Consider the following 20,950-nt stretch of genomic DNA (forward strand, 5'->3'; position numbering starts at 1 on the left):
GCTTTTCAGGGGAGATAACCCGTTTATCACATTCGCTGCTGACTTGTGGGTCAAGGCTATAAAGTTATAATAGAGGTATATGAAATTCTACCATTTTCGAGTTTTGTGACTCTATACGATGACCACCTAATGGGTGTGTTGCATATTTCTCGACTAATTTTCTTTCCACAATATGACTGCAGCTTCTGAAGGGCTTTGGAGAAAGAGTTGCGTCCCTTTACTAGAAAAAAGCTGATGTTTGCATGGTTTCTTTCCTAATTGTGCATGAATGATGAAAAGAATCCATCTCTCAGTTTTCTTGCAGTTTATGTATTTGCCTATTTCACAAATAGTTTATTTATCGTTTAATTTATTTTTTTATTGAGTGTATTTGTGTGTAAATGTTATTTCAAATTCAATCAGGAATGTAGCAAGTTTCATACACTTTTACTTTTTGCGATTGTTTATTTATCCTTCTACACTAATCGTCATAAAAAACTTTACACATGGGTTTGAGGGCAGATCTTTCTGATGAGGCCGTTTATTGTAAAACCAATTATATGACTGGAAAGGCCGTTTATTCCCCTAACTTATTCAGAAAACAGATCTTTCTTTCTTTCTTTCTTTATTTGGTGTTTAACGTCGTTTTCAACCACGAAGGTTATATCGCGACGAGGGAAAGGGGGAGATGGGATAGGGGAAAGGGGGGAGATGGGATAGAGCCACTTGTTAAGTGTTTCTTGTTCACAAAAGCACTAATCAAAATATTGCTCCAGGGGCTTGCAACGTAGTACAATATATGACCTTACTGGGAGAATGCAAGTTTCCAGTACAAAGGACTAAACATTTCTTACATACTGCTTGACTAAAATCTTTACAAACATTGACTATATTCTATACAAGAACCACTTAACAAGGGTTAAAGGAGAAACAGAATCCGTTAGTCGCCTCATAGGACATGCGGGGTGCAGAGAAATAAGGATGTGGAAAAGAAGACTTTTGGTAAGTGAAATAAAGGTGATGGATCCAGTCAGGTAGAAATAAGACAACAAGAAAAGAATTGGAAAACTGCAGGGAATAGTAGGGAGAGTTTTCTTGGAAGGAAATATAGGTGAAAAGACTGGTAAGGCAGAAATAAGACAAAAGAAGAGAAGAAACAGAACCGTTAGTCGCCTCTTACGACATGCTGGGTAGCATCGGGTAAATTCTTTCTAGTCCCAACCAATATGGGACTCCCCCTAACCCGCGGGGGGTCAGAAAACAGATTGAGTTTACATGATGTAGTGTCGATACAGTGGAACCTGTCATATAATTGGTTTTACGATAAACGGCCTCATCAGAAAGATCTGCCCTCAAACGCATGTGTACATTTTTTTTATTTTTATGACGATTAGTGTAGTCATAAATTTTAACATTTGATGTTTCACGTGCTCAGTTTTTAAAAATTCCATTGTGTGGGTGTGTGTGTGTGTGGGTGTGTGTGTGTGTGAGGTAAATGACATACTTTAGATGATACTTTCTCCATTTATGCCAATTAACCCTTACACTGGTGCAATTCTGTAACACATGCTACAATACATAGCCACTGGTGAATTAACAGAGAGAAAAATAAAGAAAAACGGTCATATAGGTTTTCGCATCCATGGGAGGTAATCGGAACCGACCAAACAGACTGAGCCAGTAGCGTGACATATGTCGTGACAACCAGGTGACAGTATACGTAAAGTAGCGCGACATATGTCGCGACAACCAGCCTAAGGGTTAATATCATAAAGATTAAACCACCACCCCATCCCTTCCCCCCCTCCCTCAGTTAGATGCTTTCTCATCGAGGTTTAAAAAAAAAGTTTTTTCTGAATGCTCCAGACTGATTCCTCCTTATTCTTTGAGTTAAAGGTGCAATATCCTAAACAGGTGGTGAATTTTACATTGTGTGTGTGTGTGTGTGTGTTTGAGTGTGATTGCGTTTCAATCAATCAATCAATCAATCAATCAATCAATGAGTCTTATATCGCGCATATTCCGTGGGTACAGTTCTAGGCGCTCTGCAGTGATGCCGTGTGAGATGAAATTTTATACGGCCAGTAGATTGCAGCCATTTCGGCGCATATTTACCTTTCACGGCCTATTATTCCAAGTCACACGGGTATAGGTAGACAATTATTAACTGTGCCTAAGCAATTTTGCCAGGAAAGACCCTTTTGTCAATCGTGGGATCTTTAACGTGCACACCCAATGTAGTGTACACGGGGGGAGGTTCGGACACCGAAGAGAGTCTGCACACAAAGTTGACTCTGTGAAATAAATTTCCGCCGAACCTGGGATCGAACTCACGCTGACAGCGGCCAACTGAATACAAATCCAGCGCGCTACCAACTGAGCTATATCCCCGCCCCGGGCATGTCTGTGTGATTATATATTGTTGTTTCACATCCCTTCGACCAATATGGTTGTGCGGTACCCTATGTGTGTGTGTTCATGTGTTAAAGACTAGACTGAGAGAGACAGAGAGAGAGATACACAGAGAAAGAGAGGGTGTTTTCTTTGAAAGTGCATGGCTATGTATAGTGCATGGGTATGTGTAGTAAGTTAAAAACTAAGAGTAAGAGAGCAATTGATGTTGAAAGAACTGCAGTCACAATAAACATAATGTGTGTGCACCCACGCACGTATGCATGCATGCACTCTCACAAATACACATACACTCACACTCCCACAAAGAAAGAATGGCTTCCACATGAGTTTTTCTAGTCATACATTAGAGCGAGATACACTGTCAACAACAAAAATATTGCACATACCACAATAAACTTCAACTTGAACAAATAATTCAACATGTAGACAAGCGTGCATGTACTTTGAAGTTTGCTACTTGGTAAAGTTACAAGAGCAGCAGCTCACTATTTCATGCTTAAAAAGCCCATCTTTAAATGTCACAGAAACCAATCCAATATCACTTGTAAAATAAAATAAATCATTGCAGCTTACACACACACAAACACACACATTTTTTTTGTTTGCTTAACGCTTAGCCGACCACGAAGGGCCATATCAGGGCGGTGCTGCTTTGACATATATATATATAACGTGCGCCACACACAAGACAGAAGTCGCAGCACAGGCTTCGTGTCTCACCCAGTCACATTATTCTGACACCGGACCAACCAGTCCTAGCACTAACCCCATAATGCCAGACGCCAGGCGGAGCAGCCACTAGATTGCCAATTTTAAAGTCTTAGGTATGACCCGGCCGCGGTTCGAACCCACGACCTCCTGATCACGGGGCGGACGCCTTACCACTAGGCCAACCGAAACACACACATGCTCACTAACATTCAAGAAGATCAATGAGAAGCAAGCTTTTTTAATCCACTCTGTCTTTCTCGCAAGTTCCTTGTATTTTTTAAAAACTTCTTGTCTATGAAACGTCACTTCTGTCATTGGCCATGTTTAATTTTTTTCAGCTAATGGGATGTTTCCTCATCATATGAATCATCAAGGTGTGTCTCTGAGTGTAAGTTTTACTGCACAATTCACACGAAAATGGCCTGAGACCGGTGGGACCTGTATGCCGCTTCAGGTGATCTCGGAAACCACTGGCAGAGGCAAAGGTACTTTCACAGTGTGGGCACTTATGCGGCTTTTCTCCTGTGTGCTTGCGCATGTGCTCCCGTAAGTTACGAGCGCAGAAGTAGCTGCGCGGACAGACTTTACATGCATATGGCCTTTCTCCAGTGTGGACACGCCGGTGCTGTGACAAGGTAGCTGCGTGGGCGTACACAGCCCCACAGAGGCGGCACTGGTACGGTTTCTGCTCGGCATGGGTGAGCTGGTTGTGTGACAAAAGGTCTGCAAGTTGAGCAAACTCTTCGCCACAGACCCGACACTTGTGACCCGCGCGTGCAGAGACCCTGTGCTTGTTTACATGCAGTGCCAGCGTAGCTATACAGGGAAAGGCTGCCCCGCACTTCTGACACAGAAACGGTCTCTCTCCAGTATGTGTCCTCATATGTCTCTTGAGGTACACAGCCAGAGAGAAAGCTTTACTACACTCACTGCAGGCATAAGGCTTCTCTCCGGTGTGCTGTCGCATGTGAACCTTAAGGCTTCTCGGCCGCGCAAAGGTGGCTCCACACACTTGACACAGGTACGACTTCAAGCCAAGGTGAACACGCTCATGGTCTGTCAGATTAGTCGATTTGGCAAAACCTTTACCACAGGTTCCACAAGAGTATGGTTTCTCTCCAGTGTGCGTGCGCTCATGGATCTTGTGCAAGGATGCGTAAGGAAAAATAGCATCGCAGAACTGACAGCGAAACTTTCCATGTGTTCTCTTGTGCCGAATCAGATCTGATTTGTGACGAAAAATGGCGGAACACTGCGAGCAGGGAAACCGGTAGCCTGGTCCATCTGGCTTTTGTTTTTCTGTTGGTCTTCTGATTGCTTGGGTGTGAGCCTGCAATGAAGAACAACATGTGTATATCCATAAGAAATATCATCTTAGCTGCCACACTCAGCTCAAATTACCCAACTGTTAATTTGTTTGTTTACAAATATGATTGTTTGAAAAGTTGCTGATTAAGGAAGGTCCAAAGGTCTTTTGGGATTACATGAAGTCTGAGGCAAAAACTCCCAATGGTTTCAGCAATACAACATTTTTTTATGAGGGTCTAGGTCATCCACGACCCAGGAGGCATGGAGAAGTTTCTTTCTTTCTTTATTTGGTGTTTAACGTCGTTTTCAACCACGAAGGTTATATCGCGACAGATGGAGAAGTTTAAGTAAGAGGGTGTTTCCTCATCTTATGGATCATCAAGGTGTGTTTCTTCGTGTATGTTCTGCCACAGACATCACAAGAGTAAGGCCTGCGACCAGCATGCCAGTTCAGGTGAGTCTGGAAACCGCTGGACGATGAAAAGACCCGATCACACTGAGTGCACTGACGCATCTTCTTTTCTCCCGTATGTTTGCGCATGTGTTCTGTTAATTTATTGGAACAAACAAAGGCGGCTTGACAAAGTTTACACTTGTACGGCCTTTCACCTGTGTGGCTGCGTTTGTGAACTGTCAAAGAGGGTGCGTGGGCAAACACAGCTCCGCACAACTTACACTGGTATGGTTTCTCCTCAGCGTGAGCGAGCTTATTATGTGAGACAAGTTGGGAAAGCTCAGAAAATTCTTCACCACAAATCCGGCACTTGCGACCCGTGGGGGTCACAACCTTATGGGTGTTGACGTGCATGGCAAGCGTTCCCATACACCGAAAGGAAGCTCCACACTTTGAACACAAAAAGGGTCTCTCTTTAGTGTGTATCCTCATGTGTCTCGTGAGGTAAGGAGCGCACATGAAAGCTCTCCCACACTGATCACAAGCAAACGGCTTCTCCTTGGTGTGATGACGCACCATGTGCGTTTTGAGGTTGGATGCGTTTCTAAACGTTGCGCCACACACCTGACACAGACAAGGCTTCAAGCCAGTGTGAACAATCGTGTGGACTTTCAGCCCACTGGCGGAGGCAAAACCTTTCCCACAGGTTTCACAAGCGTATGGTCTCTCTCCTGTGTGACTGCGTAAATGGGCCTTGAGCACTGAGGCATGGCCAAAGGAAGCACTGCAGAATTGGCAGCGAAACTGATGGCCTACATCATGTCTCCTCACATGCTGCTTCAGAGATTTCTTTATGGTGAAAACTTTTGTGCACTGTGAGCAGGGAAACAACTGTCCTGATGTATCTTGCATTTGTCTTCCGGGTGGCTTGCTGCTTGTTTGTTTGGATGCCTGCAACCAAAGAATAAGACTGTGTAATGTGCATTGTTAACTCCAGGAAATGCATTACCAAATGCCCTATAGTTTTGTCTGCATCAATGAAACCTAAAAATAAAACTGTGTAATTTGTGTTGTTTACTCCAGGAAAAGCATTGCCCTATAGTTTTGTCTGCATCAATGAAACCTATAAATAAAACTGTGTAATGTGTGTTGTTTACTCCAGGAAATGCATTACTGAACGCCCTATCATTTTGTTCTGCACAGCTGAAACCCCCAAAATAAGACTGTGTAATGTGTTGTTTGAGATGAGATGAATCGCTGAATGGCCGGCACCCATCTTTTCATGTCACACTTGACTCAGAAGGTGTGTGCCTAACTGACAGCTGAAATGCAAAATTGTAACTACAAGGGAGCTTTAAACTGAAGAAAAAAGAACAATTCCAAATTAAAATCAGCAACTTTGTGCATAAACCTGCCCCAAGTGGAAAACAAATCAGGAAGTTTGGACAGCAATTTGCCCTCAGCGGACAGAAAATCAGGCATAGTGTGTAAAAATCTGCTCTATCTTGCCTCATCAATCTTTGAGCAAATTGCAAGATACCGCAAAGGAAAAAGATGGTTTTGGACATAAGCTGAAAAGTCTATGGCAATGTGTAGTTGTCAACCTTCCTGAGGATATGATTCCACACAGTGTGTGTCCCGGAGTAGGATCGCACAGGACAGGCTTCACAGCACGCTTAATATGGTGAGCCTGTAAATCTCGTTAGGAAGCAGAGATGATCGATCCTTCACGCTGGAACTCAATTTCTCCAGCACACCTTTGCTTGTAATGGCAGAGATGACAATAAAAGTTAAACTTATATGGCCTTTCACCTGCGTGTAGAAACTGATGGTTGTTCGGTGATCACGGCTAGAAAAACACACCATCACACAGGTATGGTTTCTGTTGACGTGAATGAGCCAATTGTGGGAGACCATTTCAAACTTGTTATCACAAACCTGGGAATGATGGTTAGCACTGGAATTAAGTCTGTGCTTGTCCCGACAAGCTGTTGAAAGGGCATGGAATTAGGCTTCTCCACAGTTCTCACCATCAATATGCTTGTGTAAACCTTCACTGTGCTTCCAGGGTCATCACAACCCAGAGCCGCACAAAAGTGTCTGCATCTCTAAAACTATTGGGAGTTTTTGATTGAGACTTCATGTAATCCTCAAACACCATAGAACCTTCCTATCGACCAAATTTTTTAAAGGATTATCTTTGTAAACAAACAAAAAAACAATGACATCATTTGAACTACACAGTCCAGATGTCCACGACCCATATGGAATTAAAGAAGCCATTTAACTGTGAATAGCGGGGTAAAAACGACCATACACATAAAAACCCACTTGTGCAAAAAAACATGAGTGAACCTGGGAGTTTCAGCCCATGAAAGAAGAAGAAGGAAAAGAAGAAATAAAGGGGGTTTGTGTGCGCGCTGCATAACATACACATCAAAGTTAGTTGTTCGCGCTGAACCCAGAATACAGTACTCCCCGGTTAACGTCACTACCGTTTAAGGTCACACCTCTGATAACATCAATCAGGGTGTTAGTCCCGACCTAAAGCCTTCTTTGTATGACTAAGAAAACCTCGCTTAGCGTGACCTCGGATACGGGAACACCTCTTTTTAGGTGACCCCCGTTCTGGTCTCTAAATGCAGAAGACCACCGTTTAAGATCAAGCGAAACTGAAACGGAAAAAAATCTCCCAATTTTGCGGCTTTGACAGAGGTTTTTTCTCCATATGACGTCAAAAGAGAAGTGACACAAATGTAAACGTCATCAGATTATTTGGCCCGATTATTTTACCCCAAAGAGAAGGATGAGGAAGTCTTTCGCAAATAAAACTTGGAAAATAGTTCCCGCCAAAAAAGTCGCTGAACCAATCAAATTGCCAACGGAAACCACTTTGACAGAGTGAGACCCGTGGATGATGACAGATGTAGGCTAACTGCAGTGTGCCCGCTCCTCTTCTGCAGAGGCATGAGGCTAGAATTGACCTCATGTTGTAATGCATGTCATAAGCGATATTTGAGTAGTGCCAATTTTAGGCCAAAATAAAAGACATTGTTGAAGATTTGAGATATTTGGAAGCTCTCTCTCTCTCTCTTTCGTTCCCCCTCTCTCTCTTCTCTCATGGTTTCTGTCTGTCTGTCTCACTCTCAGTCTCCGACCCCTCTCCTCTCTCTTTCTCTCTATCTTTGCCCCTCTGGCCATCTCTCTCTCTTCTATCATGTCTCTTTCTCTCTCTCAGCCTCCAATCTCTCTCTCTCTCTCTTCCTTTCAATCCCCCCCCCCCCCCTACTCTCTCTCTCTCTCTCGATCTCCCTCTTTTTAACTCTATGTCTCTTTCTCCGTCTGCTCTCTTTATCTCTGTCTGTCATGATCAGTTTGTCTGTGTCTCTCCTCTCTTTCTATGTCTGTCTGTCTTACCTCACCTCCTCTCTCTCTCTCTCGCTTTCTCTCTCTCTCTCTAATGCAGCTGATGGTCTCTGTGTCAGTATGTATGTCAGTGTGTGTCTCTCTGGATCTGCCCATTATTACGTCATTGACTTTCAATTGGCGGGAAGTCTTTTATGGGGCCTCAAACAAAACTCTGATATCCTCGGATAAGATAAACAATTTTTTTTAACTGAAATTGATCTTATCCGAGGATTGGTTAACGTGTCCCTTGGATAAGATCACGATTTTTTTTGGTCCCAAGGGGGGTCACCTTATCCGAGGAGTACTGTAAAGCCGACCAAAAGCTTCGTTCATGCTTTGCCTCGTTTTAAAGCTCGTCCGAGTAAAAGGGGCTCTTACTCTACCAGACCGCTGAAAATCCTGACAGAGTTATTTCCAAACATCGTCTATTACCTGGTCCGAAGAGTCATGAGCAGATGTCTTGGGCTGACGCTGCTGACTTTCTGTCTTTCCTTCGTTCAAGACAATAGCAGACGCATCTTCTGCAGCATCGGTATCTTCCCCACTCTGTTCCCCGAGGCTGTTGTGTTCTTGAGTTTTTGTGTGTCCACTTCCGATGGTCCAATTCCCTCCTGTGGCTGTGGCAGGGTCAGTTGTCTGCTGTGTTGGTGGTAGTGACAGCGGGGGACTGTTAAGGGGGGACAGGGTAGGCAAGCACTTTTTTTTTTCTTTTTGAAACGGCTTACTGCTTGTTTTGATTTTTGCAAGCAGAATAACCAAATTAAGGGAAACCATTTTAAATTTTGAGTGAAAAGCAATTTTGGGGGGTTTTATTCACCAAAATGTGAGAAAAACGTTATAAAATGTGCTTTTTTTAAAATGTTGCAGTTTGTGAACCAGTGCATGTTTTGATCCAATTTTTCTTCTTTGCAGCAATATGTGTGTGTTTAATAGTTCTGTGTATCGAAAAGCATTTCTAAGCAATATATTATTTTAATTTGGCATTTTCAGTTACCGGTTCAGTTCTGATAAGAAAAATACATGAGATCCTAACTGTCAGACTCATAAAAACCCAACCAATGCACTGAACTCTTATTCCATACACAGAACTGATGCTGTACAACTCATAAACAACATATACAAAAACTGAACAAATCCATCAAGCCTTTCAAAAGTTGCAACATTTTAATTGTAGCGTTTTGTCTGAAAATTACATTCAGAGAAAACAGCATTTTAAAGATTTGAACCAGTACATAAAAAAACCAGTAGCACAGTGCACCCTGAATTCATATGTTTTTATCAGAATGACCACTTTACTATGTAGGGAAAAGGATTTGACAATCAAATTATCAGGATTTTTTTTATATACATCATATGAAAACAGCCATCTTTGTTTGTACCGATATGAAAACATGAATCAGAACCAAACTGTCAGACTCATAAAAACCCAACCAATGCACTTAACTCTTATTCCATACACAAAACTGACGCTTTACAAATCATAAACAACATAAACAAAAATGAAACAAATCCATCAAGTCATTCAAAAGTTGCAACATTTTAATTACAGATGTTTGTCTGAAAATTACATTCAGAGAAAACAGCATTTGAAAGATTCCAACCAGTACCTCAAACTAGTAGCACAGTGCAGCCTGAATTGATATGTTTTTATAAGAATAACCACTTTACTATGATGGGGAAATGATTTGACGATCAAATTATCCAGACTTTTTTTTAAAAATCATTTGAAAACTCATCTATGTTAGTGCAGATATGAATCAAAACGAAACTGTCGGACTCATAAAAACACAAGGAATCCACTGTATTCTTATTCCATGCACAGAAATGGTGCTTCACAAATCATAAACAACATATACAAAATTGGAACAAATCCATCTTGCCATTCAAAAGTTACAACATTTTAATTACCACATTTTGTCTCAAATTACATGTAGAGAAAACAGCATGTAAAAGAGTCTCACTAGTACCCCGGTAAACTAGTACCACAGTAGAGCTTGAATTAATGGGGTGTTTTTTTTTTTTTAACCAGAATAACACTTTAACTATGAAGGGGAAATGATTTGATAATCAAATTATCAGATTTTTTTGATTTAAAAAAAATCATATGAAAACATTAAAAAAGTCAATTATCTGTGTTTGTGCTGATATGAAAATATTGATCAGAACCAAACTGTCAGACTCATAAAAACCCAACGGATGCACTGATTTCTTATTCCATTGCATAGAAATGATGCTTCACAAATCATCAACAACATTACATAATTATATATACACAAATGGAACAAAGCTATCAAGCCATTCAAAAGTTGCAACATTTTAATTACAGTATTTCTGTGCTCAATCCTAACACTGCAGCAAATTTCTGTAAAGCTGAATGTCCCTTTCCATGTACCAACATGGTCATACGCGGATTATTTAAAATGCAACTTTACCACCCGAAGCGTTGCAAACACCGGGAGAAGAGTAAACAACTGCAGACTTGAATGGACACTCATATGCACTCCAGATGCACACAAATCCTTGGGCTGATGCATCACCTACTTTCATAATCAGACTGCTATCAGACAAGCATTCAGTACAGGATATAAACCTTTCAGCAATAGATTGAGCTGATCAATGTTGACAAAAGCCCAACACATGTCAGCGGAGTGACGTTGCACAGTACCAGTATCCATATCTGCTTGTGATGGGTCAGAAGATGGCAAAGTATCTGTATCTTCTTATGGTTGGTCAGAAGATGGCAAAGCTGATGTTTCTGCTGTGGAAGAGGGTAGTTCCGGTTTAGCAAACTTTTCCATCAGGTCAATCTTTCTCCTCGCTGCCACCACAGGAGGACTGGCTCTCCCCTTGCTCCAACCTAATAAATACACAAACACTGATTTAATATTTGATACAACTGTCCATGGTTTTTGTTTGTAATAAGCTGCAAATTTTAAGACTCAATATAAACGTCAACAAGTGCTTGTACTTTATTTTGCAAATGACCATGTTACATGGGGTGTACCTCAACTTTTTGGCTAGGCTGGTAAATCAGAAATCCCAATCAGCCCCCAACCACTGAACCAGGCGGGTTTTCTTACAACCACCTCAGCGGCTCGTACCCACATATGTCGGTTGACGAACACACACACACACACACACACACACACACAAAAGACATTCATTAATTGGCCCCTATCACAAAATGTACATGTCAAGTTTACTATGGGATTTGAGTAACCACACAATCACATACACACAGGAACTAATACTGAAACTAGCTGAATTATTTTCTTTCTTTCTTTCTTTTCATATTTTTCTTTTAAAATTAATTTATTTCATCACACTTGCTATGTATTTGCTTGTTTCTTGTCTGTTGTCTGTTTTGTGTGTGTGTGTGTTCTGTGTGTGTGTGTGTGTGTGTGTATACATTTTCAGATTTCCTAAACCTAGCACTGTTTGCAGGTGATCTTTATGCTTTTGATTCATGAGTTGCATCCCCAGTCCTTTAGTTTAACTCTTTTTTTTTCTTTGGTGAAGTAAATTGGATCTATTTTTTTTTATTCCTTAGTTAATGGAAAAGATTTGACAACAATATTGCTGTCAATGATAGGTTGGTCAGCCATGCTGGTGTAAACCAATCCTTTAGAATTAGAGAACGCTCTCTAGTAGGGTACTTATTTTCCTACGGTCAATGACCAGAATCAGAAACTGTGTCAGTCGTACATCGCTCAGATGCTGCTTCTCAGTTTGACCCCAGACAAAAAATACTGATGACATGTTACACCATAGTAAGCTCTCAAGGACTGGCCAGCGAAGAACAATAAAATAGGGGTTGTGAAGACGATATCACAGAGATGATCGAGGGAGGGGGGGGGGGGGGGGGATGCGGCGGCGGCATGGTCAGTAAATTGGATCAAGAAACCCGCAAAATACTTCAGACACAAACTGTTTATCATTTACCTGCAAACCCTAACACATTCTTACAACAACAACAACATAACGATGTGCAATAAATCACGTTGTCAAACAAACAAGATCGAAAAGAGAAAGAAGCAAAACCCACCTCGTCGAGTCAAGAATCTTAGAATGTCGTCTGCTTAAATACGATCATGTTGGTTCATTTCGGAGTGTTGTTACTTCCTTCTACTGTTCGCTGCTGCTGGTTCATCTTTCTCTGATATTTCTTGCCACTATGCCGAACATTTCCAATGTTAGGGTTGTTCTCCGCAGCTCAAAACTTTGAAAAATGCTGCTGAATCGGTGAAAACGTCATGGATTTGTTGACACCGGGGGACTGATAAGTTGTCTACTGCGCTTGCGCCAAATGCCTTTGACCTACATATATTTGCATATATTAATTCCGGGGTTTCGGTTGGAACGGATTCTCTCTCTTTGTGCCTATGTCAACGGAAATTCCCCAACTGTGATGACGTCATCTTGAAGAACGGAAATTTCCACACAGTTTGAACAGCGAAGGGTCATGTCATGTGCGCACATTTACCAGCACGGAGTATCCAAAGTTGACCATTTTTTCGATTTTTTTGATAAAACACAGACAAAAACAACAAAACATCGGTTTGAAAATGGTTTTATTTACATGAAAACATGTCTAAAATGACAAAAGCAGATTATTGAATGCATTCCAGGATGTTCAAAGGTGTGAAAAATGCAACAACCCCAAAAAGGTGTATGAGACCAAAAATAACTCATTTTGCCTACCCGGTCTGCCCTTAAGCTGAAAGACAAGAGCATGTGTTTATTAAATGTCAAACACATGGAAACTAACTAGGGCGAGGGGTGTATGGGGTGTCTGAGGAGAGGTGGCACCTTTGTAAACCTGGCAGCAGCTCCCCCTTTGGGTATGGACTGGAACACTGGTCCTCTGGAAAATTTGCAGGAAGCACATTATCAAAATTATTTTCTTCTAGAGCCCAGACTCACTTACAGAAAGCAACAACAAATAAGCATAAAAGAGCTTTGTGCTTAAAGTCACTGCAAGAAGCGGTCTCAAAAACACAGAGAGACAAACAGACAAACTAAGAGACAAAAACAGACAGACTGAGAGAAAAACAAACAGACAGATAGATAAAGAGAGTACCTCTATCAAACTGTCTGGCTCGAAATCATCAACAGACATCACTCGTTGACTTTCACTCTCTTCTGTTTTGACATCCACAGCACAAGTATCTCCTGATGTAAGCGTCCGTTCGCTGCACTCCTCCATGTCTTTCTCTTCTTCCTCAGTCTTTGCAAGTCCGTCTTCAATCATCTGCTGTCTTTCTGTCAGACGATAGCATGCCTGCAATGGTGGGGGAGGAGACAAACTTGTCTGAAATTTAAAGGATGGTATGTGTGCATCAGAGCTGGGGCAATGTAAATCCTACACACATTATATTATTTCATTAAGTAGAAAACACTTTTTGCTGTTGGTGTCAAATTACGATTCGCAGAAATAACTCCATCTGGTTTGTATTGGTTGCGAAAGAGTGACCTTTCCTTGCAAAACCTCCGCCAAACATTGGAGGGGAAAATCACTAGCGAGGGTGCGTGTAAAACAGGTGGATGGGAGCATGTGGTTCTGACACTCCCGTCGCTAGATTTTGCAAGAAAAGGTCACTCTCCCACAACACATACAAACCTGTCGGAATTATTTCAGAATTCGTCTATTCAGTTTGATTGTTTAACTCCTCTCTTTTGTGTCAACATTCCGTTTTTCACACACATCCTGTTACTTTGTTTGTTTGTGGGACCTCTCCGCCAAGCGATGATAATGAAACCGATACATTTTAAAGACCTCAGAGGCCCCAAATCTTGAAGCTCTGTTCAACTCAGGGCTGATCGTTTTAGGTCTCTGGTTCCTCTTACCACTAGCATGCTCAGAGCCATTTCATGCTAGTCATAAGACTGAGAAAGTTTCTCGCTCTCTCTCTCTCTTTCTCTCTCACAGTAGTAGGGACTAGCTGTAAGAAAGGACCCATATGGACCTAATGCTACTATCCTTCTGAAATAAGGTTTTCGAGGTCGAGTTTGAGTTCACACACACACACACACACATACACACAACAAACTAGTCTTCTGCAGAAAGCAAAAGATCGAAAGTAAATCACTTTCAAGAGAAGGGATTAAAAAAAAAAGACCATTTGCTCGATTCACAATGGAATACAGCAGCTTTACAACAAATAAAAACAACCCAGTCAAATAAAAAAAAAAGGCACTAGGAAAGACAGGCAGACAATACCTTCTTGGAGTCCTCTGAATCAGCCTCATCATCAACCGACATCAGAAGCTGAACTTGATCGAATCCTTCCCCATCTTCCTCTTCCTTCTTAACAACCATACACATCTCTGCCGAATTAAGTGTCTCTTCTCTCGACGACTCCTTACTGCCGTCTTTGCTCTTGTTCAGCCGCACTTTCCCCGAAGAAACTGTCTGTTTTCTCAATGGTTCCTTGGTGCGGACTTTCTTGTGCTTCTGGGCGACTTTCCTTCTTGGTCTCTTTTCTACCGTTTCCGTGTTGTGTTTCTGTGGTGGCGGTGATGTTGAGGCATTGTGTGTCTCAGGGGCAGGCTCGTCGCACACCAAACAGTAGAGGGTAAGTGGGCGGTGACACAAAACGCAGCGCGAGTCAACTTTTGCTCTCTCTCTCTCAAAGCTGAAAATAGCAGAAAAAACAACATACAAATTTATGTTTTTGAAACAAATGGACAGATAGGGTTCCAAATTCCAAACACATGTGCACAGCACTTCCTCTATCAAAACAACTAAAATTGTAAGCCAGTCTTCATACATAACAATTTTAACTGTAACTGTAAGTTAAGATTATGAATAGAAATAGCCCTGAAGCACAAACAGTGACAATGACAACTGATACACACTTGATACTTCAGTGGAACCCCCCGGCCCCCTTTAAGCCGCCCACCCCCCCCCCCCCCCCCCCCAATTTAAGACTCCCTCCCTTTTAATGCCCTCTTTTATCAGACTTTCTGTTCATATAGCCTTTGTAAATTTACCCATTTTCAGACACCCTCGTTTTTAAGACCTGGTGGGTTTTTTTTAGATCCTTCGAGGTCTTAAAAGGGGGGTTCCACTGTATAAAGCACAGAGAGGGGCTGATGGGTCAGGATGAAGCAGACGAACAAAGTGTATTTCATGATAAGGTTTCCCACAAAAATACCCTCACACTCACAGTGCAATAAAAACTCATTGAGTACACACATAGAGTTAACACATACAACCCAACTCACAATTCCAAGAGAAACTGAGCAGTGTCTGTGTTGGTCGTTAGCGACTGAGTCTTCCTCACAGCCTTCCAGCGACGAAGAACGTTCGGGCTGAACTCCAAGACGGAGCCCTTTTGAACTTCCAATCTCCGTTGTTCTAAAGACCTCATCTGTTCTGGCGCCTAAAAAATAAAAATAATGGGTCTTAGTTTGGTGATGCCAAGAGTACTTTCTGAAAAACTCTCTAACTCCTTCTTTTTGTTCTTCTATACAGAGAGCACAAAAAAAACCCAGTGGTAAATTGTACTTGTGCATGCTGCTGATAATAAAAAAAATAAAAAAATAAATCCCTGCGCTTAGAACTGTACCCACGGAATACGCGCGATATAAGCCTCATATTGATTGATTGATTGATTGATAAGTGCAACTGCAAGAAAACATTAATTTATAAATAAAATGAAAAAAATCAATTTTGCAGACTTTACAAGGAAACTACACTTGTTCAACGTGTTGACAATACAGCTCGCACGAGTTCCCGCCAATTACAAAAAAAACAACCATGTGCCTGGGTAAAAAAAAAGAAAAGAGAAGAAGAAGACTTCAATCATAAAAAAAAAGTTTTTAACAAGAAGAGCAAACGCTCGATCGAGTCACTTTCGCAGTTCTGAATATTATATGAGGCATCAGATGGACAGGAAGAAATTGCTATTCACAACACAATGAGTCACGTTCACATAAAATTTGAGCCCGGTCACTTTTATAGTTTCCGAGAAAAGCCCAACGTTAAGTTGTGTGTTGCCGAAGAGAAAAGGCTAGTTATCTCCCTTGTTTTTCTGATAACGTTCGTAAAAGGCTACAGATGTAAATACTTTGATGTAAAGAATAATCCTACAAAGTTTCAATCACATCCGATGAACTTTGTCAAAGATATAAAATGTCTAATTTTTCCTTTGACGCTGACCTGTGACCTTGAAAAAGGTCAAAGGTCAACGAAACCATCGTTAAAGTGTAGAGGTCATTGGAGGTCACGACTAAACAAAATATGAGCCCAATCGCTTTGATAGTTTCCGAGAAAAGTCCAACGTTAAGGTGGTGTCTACGGACGGCCGGCCGGCCGGCCGGCCGGACAGACTAACACTGACCGATTACATAGAGTCACTTTTTCTCAAGTGACTCAAAAAGTTATCGACCCACCGACTCTTAACGTTTTTGATCTTGTCAATTTCTTCAGAAACATGTTGCTGTGATGAGTGCCTAAGTTGCAGTTCCAATGTGCTAGACAAAATGTGTTAGGCTCTCACCTGCCCATTAGTTTCTCCAGCGCCCGTTCCTGTGTCTTCCTCTCCAACAAAACGCATAGCTTTCTCCCCCGCTGAACCACACACCTGAAAACAACAAAAAAACCAAGCATTCCCTGATTCAGTTTTAGTCACATTTTGAATTAGAATTCAGTTCAAGAAGTGTCCATTAACCCCTTCACTGCTACAGTATAACAGCATTATCCGAACGGTCTATGGGAAAGAACTGTGTTTAGAACCCCTGCAAGTACTTGGACAGTGGTTACCTACCATTTAGTTTTCAGAAATGTCCTGAAATGTTGTTGACACAAATCTTTTGTATGAGATACGGTTATGGGTGTAGGACAAACCAAAAATGACCACGTATTACATACGGGGTAGGCAGTGAAGGGGCTAAGCCTTCTGTCCTAGTCTCACATTTCTTCTTCTTCTGCATTCATGGGCTGAATCTCCCTGGTATGAGTGGTATGACTATGAGTGGTATGAGTGGTATGACTATGAGTGGTATGACTATGAGTGGTATGACTGGTATGACTATGAGTGGTATGAGTGGTATGACTATGAGTGGTATGACTATGAGTGGTATGAGTGGTATGACTATGAGTGGTATGAGTGGTATGAGTGGCTTTTTACTTGTACAACCGTTTTTTCCCTGCCATTTAGGCAGCCATACGCCGCTTTCGGAGGAAGCATGCTGGGTATTTTCGTGTTTCTATAACCCATCGAACTCTGAGTCTGACATGGATTACAGGATCTTTTCTGTGCGCACTTGGTCTTGTGCTTGCGTGTACACATGGGTGGCCGAGTGGTAACGCACTTGCGCTCGGAAGCGAGTTCGACCCTGGGTCAGGGCGTTAGCAATTTTCTCCCCCCTTTCCTAACCTAGGTTTTGGGTTCAAGTGCTAGTCTTTCGGATGAGACGAAAAACCGAGGTCCCTTCGTGTACACTACATTGGGGTGTGCACGTTAAAGATCCCACGATTGACAAAAGGGTCTTTCCTAGCAAAATTGTATAGGCATAGATAAAAAATGTCCACCAAAATACCCATGTGACCTGGAATAATAGGCCGTGAAAAGTATTCTATCTCACACAGCATAAATAGATCCCTGCGCCTTGAGTCCGAGTCTGGAGATATGCGCGCGATATAAGACTTCATATAACATAACATGAAGGCACTAGCAGGTCTGCACATAACTTGACCTAGGAGATTGGAAAAATCGTCGCCTAAACCCACCAGACGCGGCCGGGATTCGAACCCACGACCTTCAACTTTGGAGGCCGGCGTCTTACCACCAAGCCATTGCGCCCTTCTAGTCTTAGAACAACATTTGATAAAGAGAGTAAGCTCACCTCGGCAAACGTAACCCTTCTGATTGTACAGTGTGATCGCAGAAAGTCCATGTCAGGAAAATATCTCCAGCACGGGGGCTTGACGTCCATGCCAGATGCTTTCTTCTCATTGTACTCTTTTAGAGACCACAGGTGTCTGGTGTAACAAGTCCTCAGATTCTTGATCTTTGCCTTCACCTGAGCCACTGCAATGTAAAGAAGAATAAGGATAAGGATAAGATGCAAATAGTTCTGTGACAGTGTAAGGTTACCCTCATGGAAATTCGGGCTGCTTTGTCCCTGGGGAAAGCGAGCTGCCATTCAGTATACGACGCTTGTTTGTTTGTTTGTTTGCTTAACGCCCAGCCGACCACGAAGGGCCATATCAGGGCGGTGCTGCTTTGACATATAACGTGCGCCACACACAAGACAGAAGTCACAGCACAGGCTTCATGTCTCACCCAGTCACATTATTCTGACACCGGACCAACCAGTCCTAGCACTAACCCCATAATGCCAGACGCCAGGCGGAGCAGCCACTAGATTGCCAATTTTAAAGTCTTAGGTATGACCCGGCCGGGGTTCGAACCCACGACCTCCCGATCGGGGCGGACGCCTTACCACTAGGCCAACCGTGCCGGTCAGTATACGACGCTACCCATTTAAAAAAGTTGTTTTCATCCTGCATGCGTGTATTCATGTTTCCAAGCCCTGAGACTTTCGCTGTGAACTTGGGTCCTTTATCGTGCACATGTGTGCACACGGGGATGTTCGTACACCAAGGAGAGTCTGCACAAAGTTGACTCTGGGAAAACGTTGGGATCAAACCCACGCTGATACTGTGATAGCGACAACTGGCTTTTAAGCCAGCCTTGCTACCGACTGAGCTATTTCCCCGCCCCCAGCATAAAGATAAAATTAAAGAACCTTCACATAATGAGTCTGACAGTGTCGCGTTTTTGCTTTGTTTGAATTTTTATTGCAATTGTGTTAAAATCAATCTGATCTGGGGCCAGTTTCACAAGCCAGAAACACAGTCGGTCGACTGCAGTTGAATGAGTGAAATACAGTAATCTAACTAAATCAGGTTTCACAAAGAAAATTCCCGTCGGCCGACTATACGTCTTTGCACAGGGAGTCGCCCGATTGCAGTGGTGCTCTCCTCCAGTACTCTTTTCGCACAACCGCGGTTATCCAACAGAAAATGTGATTATCTGTACTGTCAGTAGTACTAGTACAGTAGTAGAATACTGACACTATGTTAAGATTCTCAAGCATACGTGTTCATTGAAATGGATCCATGGGACGCAGTAATCCATAAGACAAGTCAGTGTTATGTCTTGAAGACGTCACAATACGGCCTAAGAGGGTTCAACGTCTTGCGAAGGAATTACAAGAAGTCTCGGTCATAGTTAGTCATGGGATATATGTTGTCTAGATCATTCCATGATGTCCCAAGACAAATAGGATTTCATTACAGGATTTCACTTATGCATCACTAGTTTATAATATATAATTTAGAACGCGCATCACTGCATGGTCGCCAAATGCACTGCAACTTCACAAAATCACACCTCAACCATCCCCCACCTCTCTTCCATTTCCTTCTTCGAAGAGTGCAGAAGCACCACTACTGCCCCTCCCCCCCCACAACATCCCCCTTCTCAAGTTAATTAGACTTAGAGAGAGAGATAGAGAAACTCAGAGAGGGACAGAGACAGAGCATTCTGGACCCCTATTTTAGTTTTTACCTGACATGCCGCTTGAACTGGCCAGATCGAGGTACGCCTTCTTCGATATCTCTTTGCTTTTATAGACTGACAGACTGGTGTCATACAAACAGGGAAATCCCCTGTAGAGGTTAATGAAAACCTGTGTGATATCCTCCATCGCACTCGCAGCAGAGAACTGACGATTTAGCTTCGAGTTCGACGAATCAATCAATGCGAGCCCATTTGATCGAACACAAGCTTCAATTGGCCAGACAGACAAAAAAAAACCAACAACAATGCCATCTGTTGTTGTTTTTCGGCACCATCGGAAGGCTTGGACTAAACGATGATTTTTTGACACCGGTTTTTAAGATCCAGTCTGTTTCTTTTCAGTCCTTCCAATAACCGGAAGTGACGCGAAGCTGGAATCTGCTGAAATAGCATACATTTCAAAACGTTATTTTCGTACCTAGCTACAACGAATTCACGCACGAAATGTTTGAGTTTTAGGATTCAGCTGTAACTATATTTGACGCTAATTAGTTAAACCCACTTGCTATATTTCTTTGTACTACTGCACCAAACTCATTCATGTCCCAGATATCCATATATATGTACGGATTCTGGTTTAGGTCATTCTCATAATGGATGCTAATCTTCCGGTCATGTCGGACTGAGCAGCTTGCAACTTGTCTGTAGACACGTTTTCTGGGTAAGTGTTGGGCTCGAGCGCCAACTTTGTGTCTGGTGCGGCATGTTTAGCATAGTTAAAATTGTTCCCCTTGCATGTTGCATTTAGGCGAGCAGTAGCAGCTTCAAAATTTACCTGCAAACCTAGTTCTTTGTAATTCCTAATTTCCAACGGCCGTGGGATTTTTTTCTCTTCAGTTTTTTTACTTATTGTGAATCTTTTTGTTGTAAATGTAACCCAAATGCACCCTTATACTTATTTTTCATCTGAATTTTCTACAAATCCCCCGACTTTGACACATTCACGTACATATATGCATACACATGTACAGACCTAGCAGACTTTGCCTCTGGCAGTGCCGTGGCAGTGGCAGTAGATGTTGAAACTCTGGCACTGACAGTCTTTGAAATAAACGTTTTCTGGAAATAACTGGAGGAGTAGGAGCCCCTGTACCGCAGGCAGATTTTTCAAGTCTTTCTTTACTTCGGATCGGCTCTATCC

At 42.2% G+C, this 20,950-nt stretch overlaps 3 protein-coding genes and 1 long non-coding RNA gene across 4 annotated transcripts in view; 1 reads left to right on the forward strand and 3 right to left on the reverse strand.

Annotated features, from left to right (window-relative positions):
• Positions 1 to 20,950, forward strand: part of LOC138951473 (zinc finger protein 665-like) — a 42,753-nt gene that overhangs the window by 8,343 nt on the left and 13,460 nt on the right. The window lies entirely within an intron of this gene.
• LOC138951505 (zinc finger protein 791-like) lies at positions 585 to 8,884 on the reverse strand. Its single transcript, XM_070323111.1, has 3 exons — positions 8,648 to 8,884; positions 5,432 to 5,758; positions 585 to 4,435 (listed from the first exon to the last, which is right to left on the reverse strand). Exons 2-3 carry the CDS (start codon positions 5,717 to 5,719, stop codon positions 3,440 to 3,442), a joined length of 1,284 nt encoding a protein of 427 aa, XP_070179212.1. The 5' UTR covers positions 5,720 to 5,758; positions 8,648 to 8,884; the 3' UTR covers positions 585 to 3,439.
• Positions 585 to 20,950, reverse strand: part of LOC138951543 (uncharacterized) — a 128,136-nt gene continuing 107,770 nt past the window's right edge. Inside the window, exon 2 of the long non-coding RNA XR_011451160.1 lies at positions 585 to 836. This is a non-coding gene — a long non-coding RNA (uncharacterized lncRNA). The remainder of the gene's footprint in view (positions 837 to 20,950) is intronic.
• LOC138951338 (uncharacterized) lies at positions 12,983 to 20,152 on the reverse strand. Its single transcript, XM_070322959.1, has 7 exons — positions 19,798 to 20,152; positions 18,068 to 18,252; positions 16,720 to 16,803; positions 15,443 to 15,600; positions 14,436 to 14,850; positions 13,273 to 13,496; positions 12,983 to 13,079 (listed from the first exon to the last, which is right to left on the reverse strand). The coding sequence occupies exons 1-7, from the start codon at positions 19,934 to 19,936 to the stop codon at positions 12,983 to 12,985; spliced, it is 1,302 nt and encodes a 433-aa protein (XP_070179060.1). The 5' UTR covers positions 19,937 to 20,152.

This window comes from Littorina saxatilis, linkage group LG16, assembly GCF_037325665.1.
Source record: "Littorina saxatilis isolate snail1 linkage group LG16, US_GU_Lsax_2.0, whole genome shotgun sequence".
In the NCBI taxonomy this organism is placed as follows: Eukaryota; Metazoa; Mollusca; class Gastropoda; order Littorinimorpha; family Littorinidae; genus Littorina; species Littorina saxatilis.

Bases quoted from the DNA above. Each gene is read 5' to 3' on its own strand.
- LOC138951505 (XM_070323111.1), bottom strand. From the start codon at position 5,719: ATGCAAGATACATCAGGACAGTTGTTTCCCTGCTCACAGTGCACAAAA. The intron at 4,436-5,431 runs GTGTGTGGCGCA...TCTTCATTGCAG, and splicing joins TGAAGCCTTGTCTGTGTCAG to GCTCACACCCAAGCAATCAG.
- LOC138951338 (XM_070322959.1), bottom strand. From the start codon at position 19,936: ATGGAGGATATCACACAGGTTTTCATTAACCTCTACAGGGGATTTCCC. The intron at 16,804-18,067 runs GTGAGCTTACTC...TGTTGTTTTCAG, and splicing joins GAAGGGTTACGTTTGCCGAG to GTGTGTGGTTCAGCGGGGGA. The intron at 15,601-16,719 runs GTGAGAGCCTAA...TTTATTTTTTAG, and splicing joins CTGGAGAAACTAATGGGCAG to GCGCCAGAACAGATGAGGTC.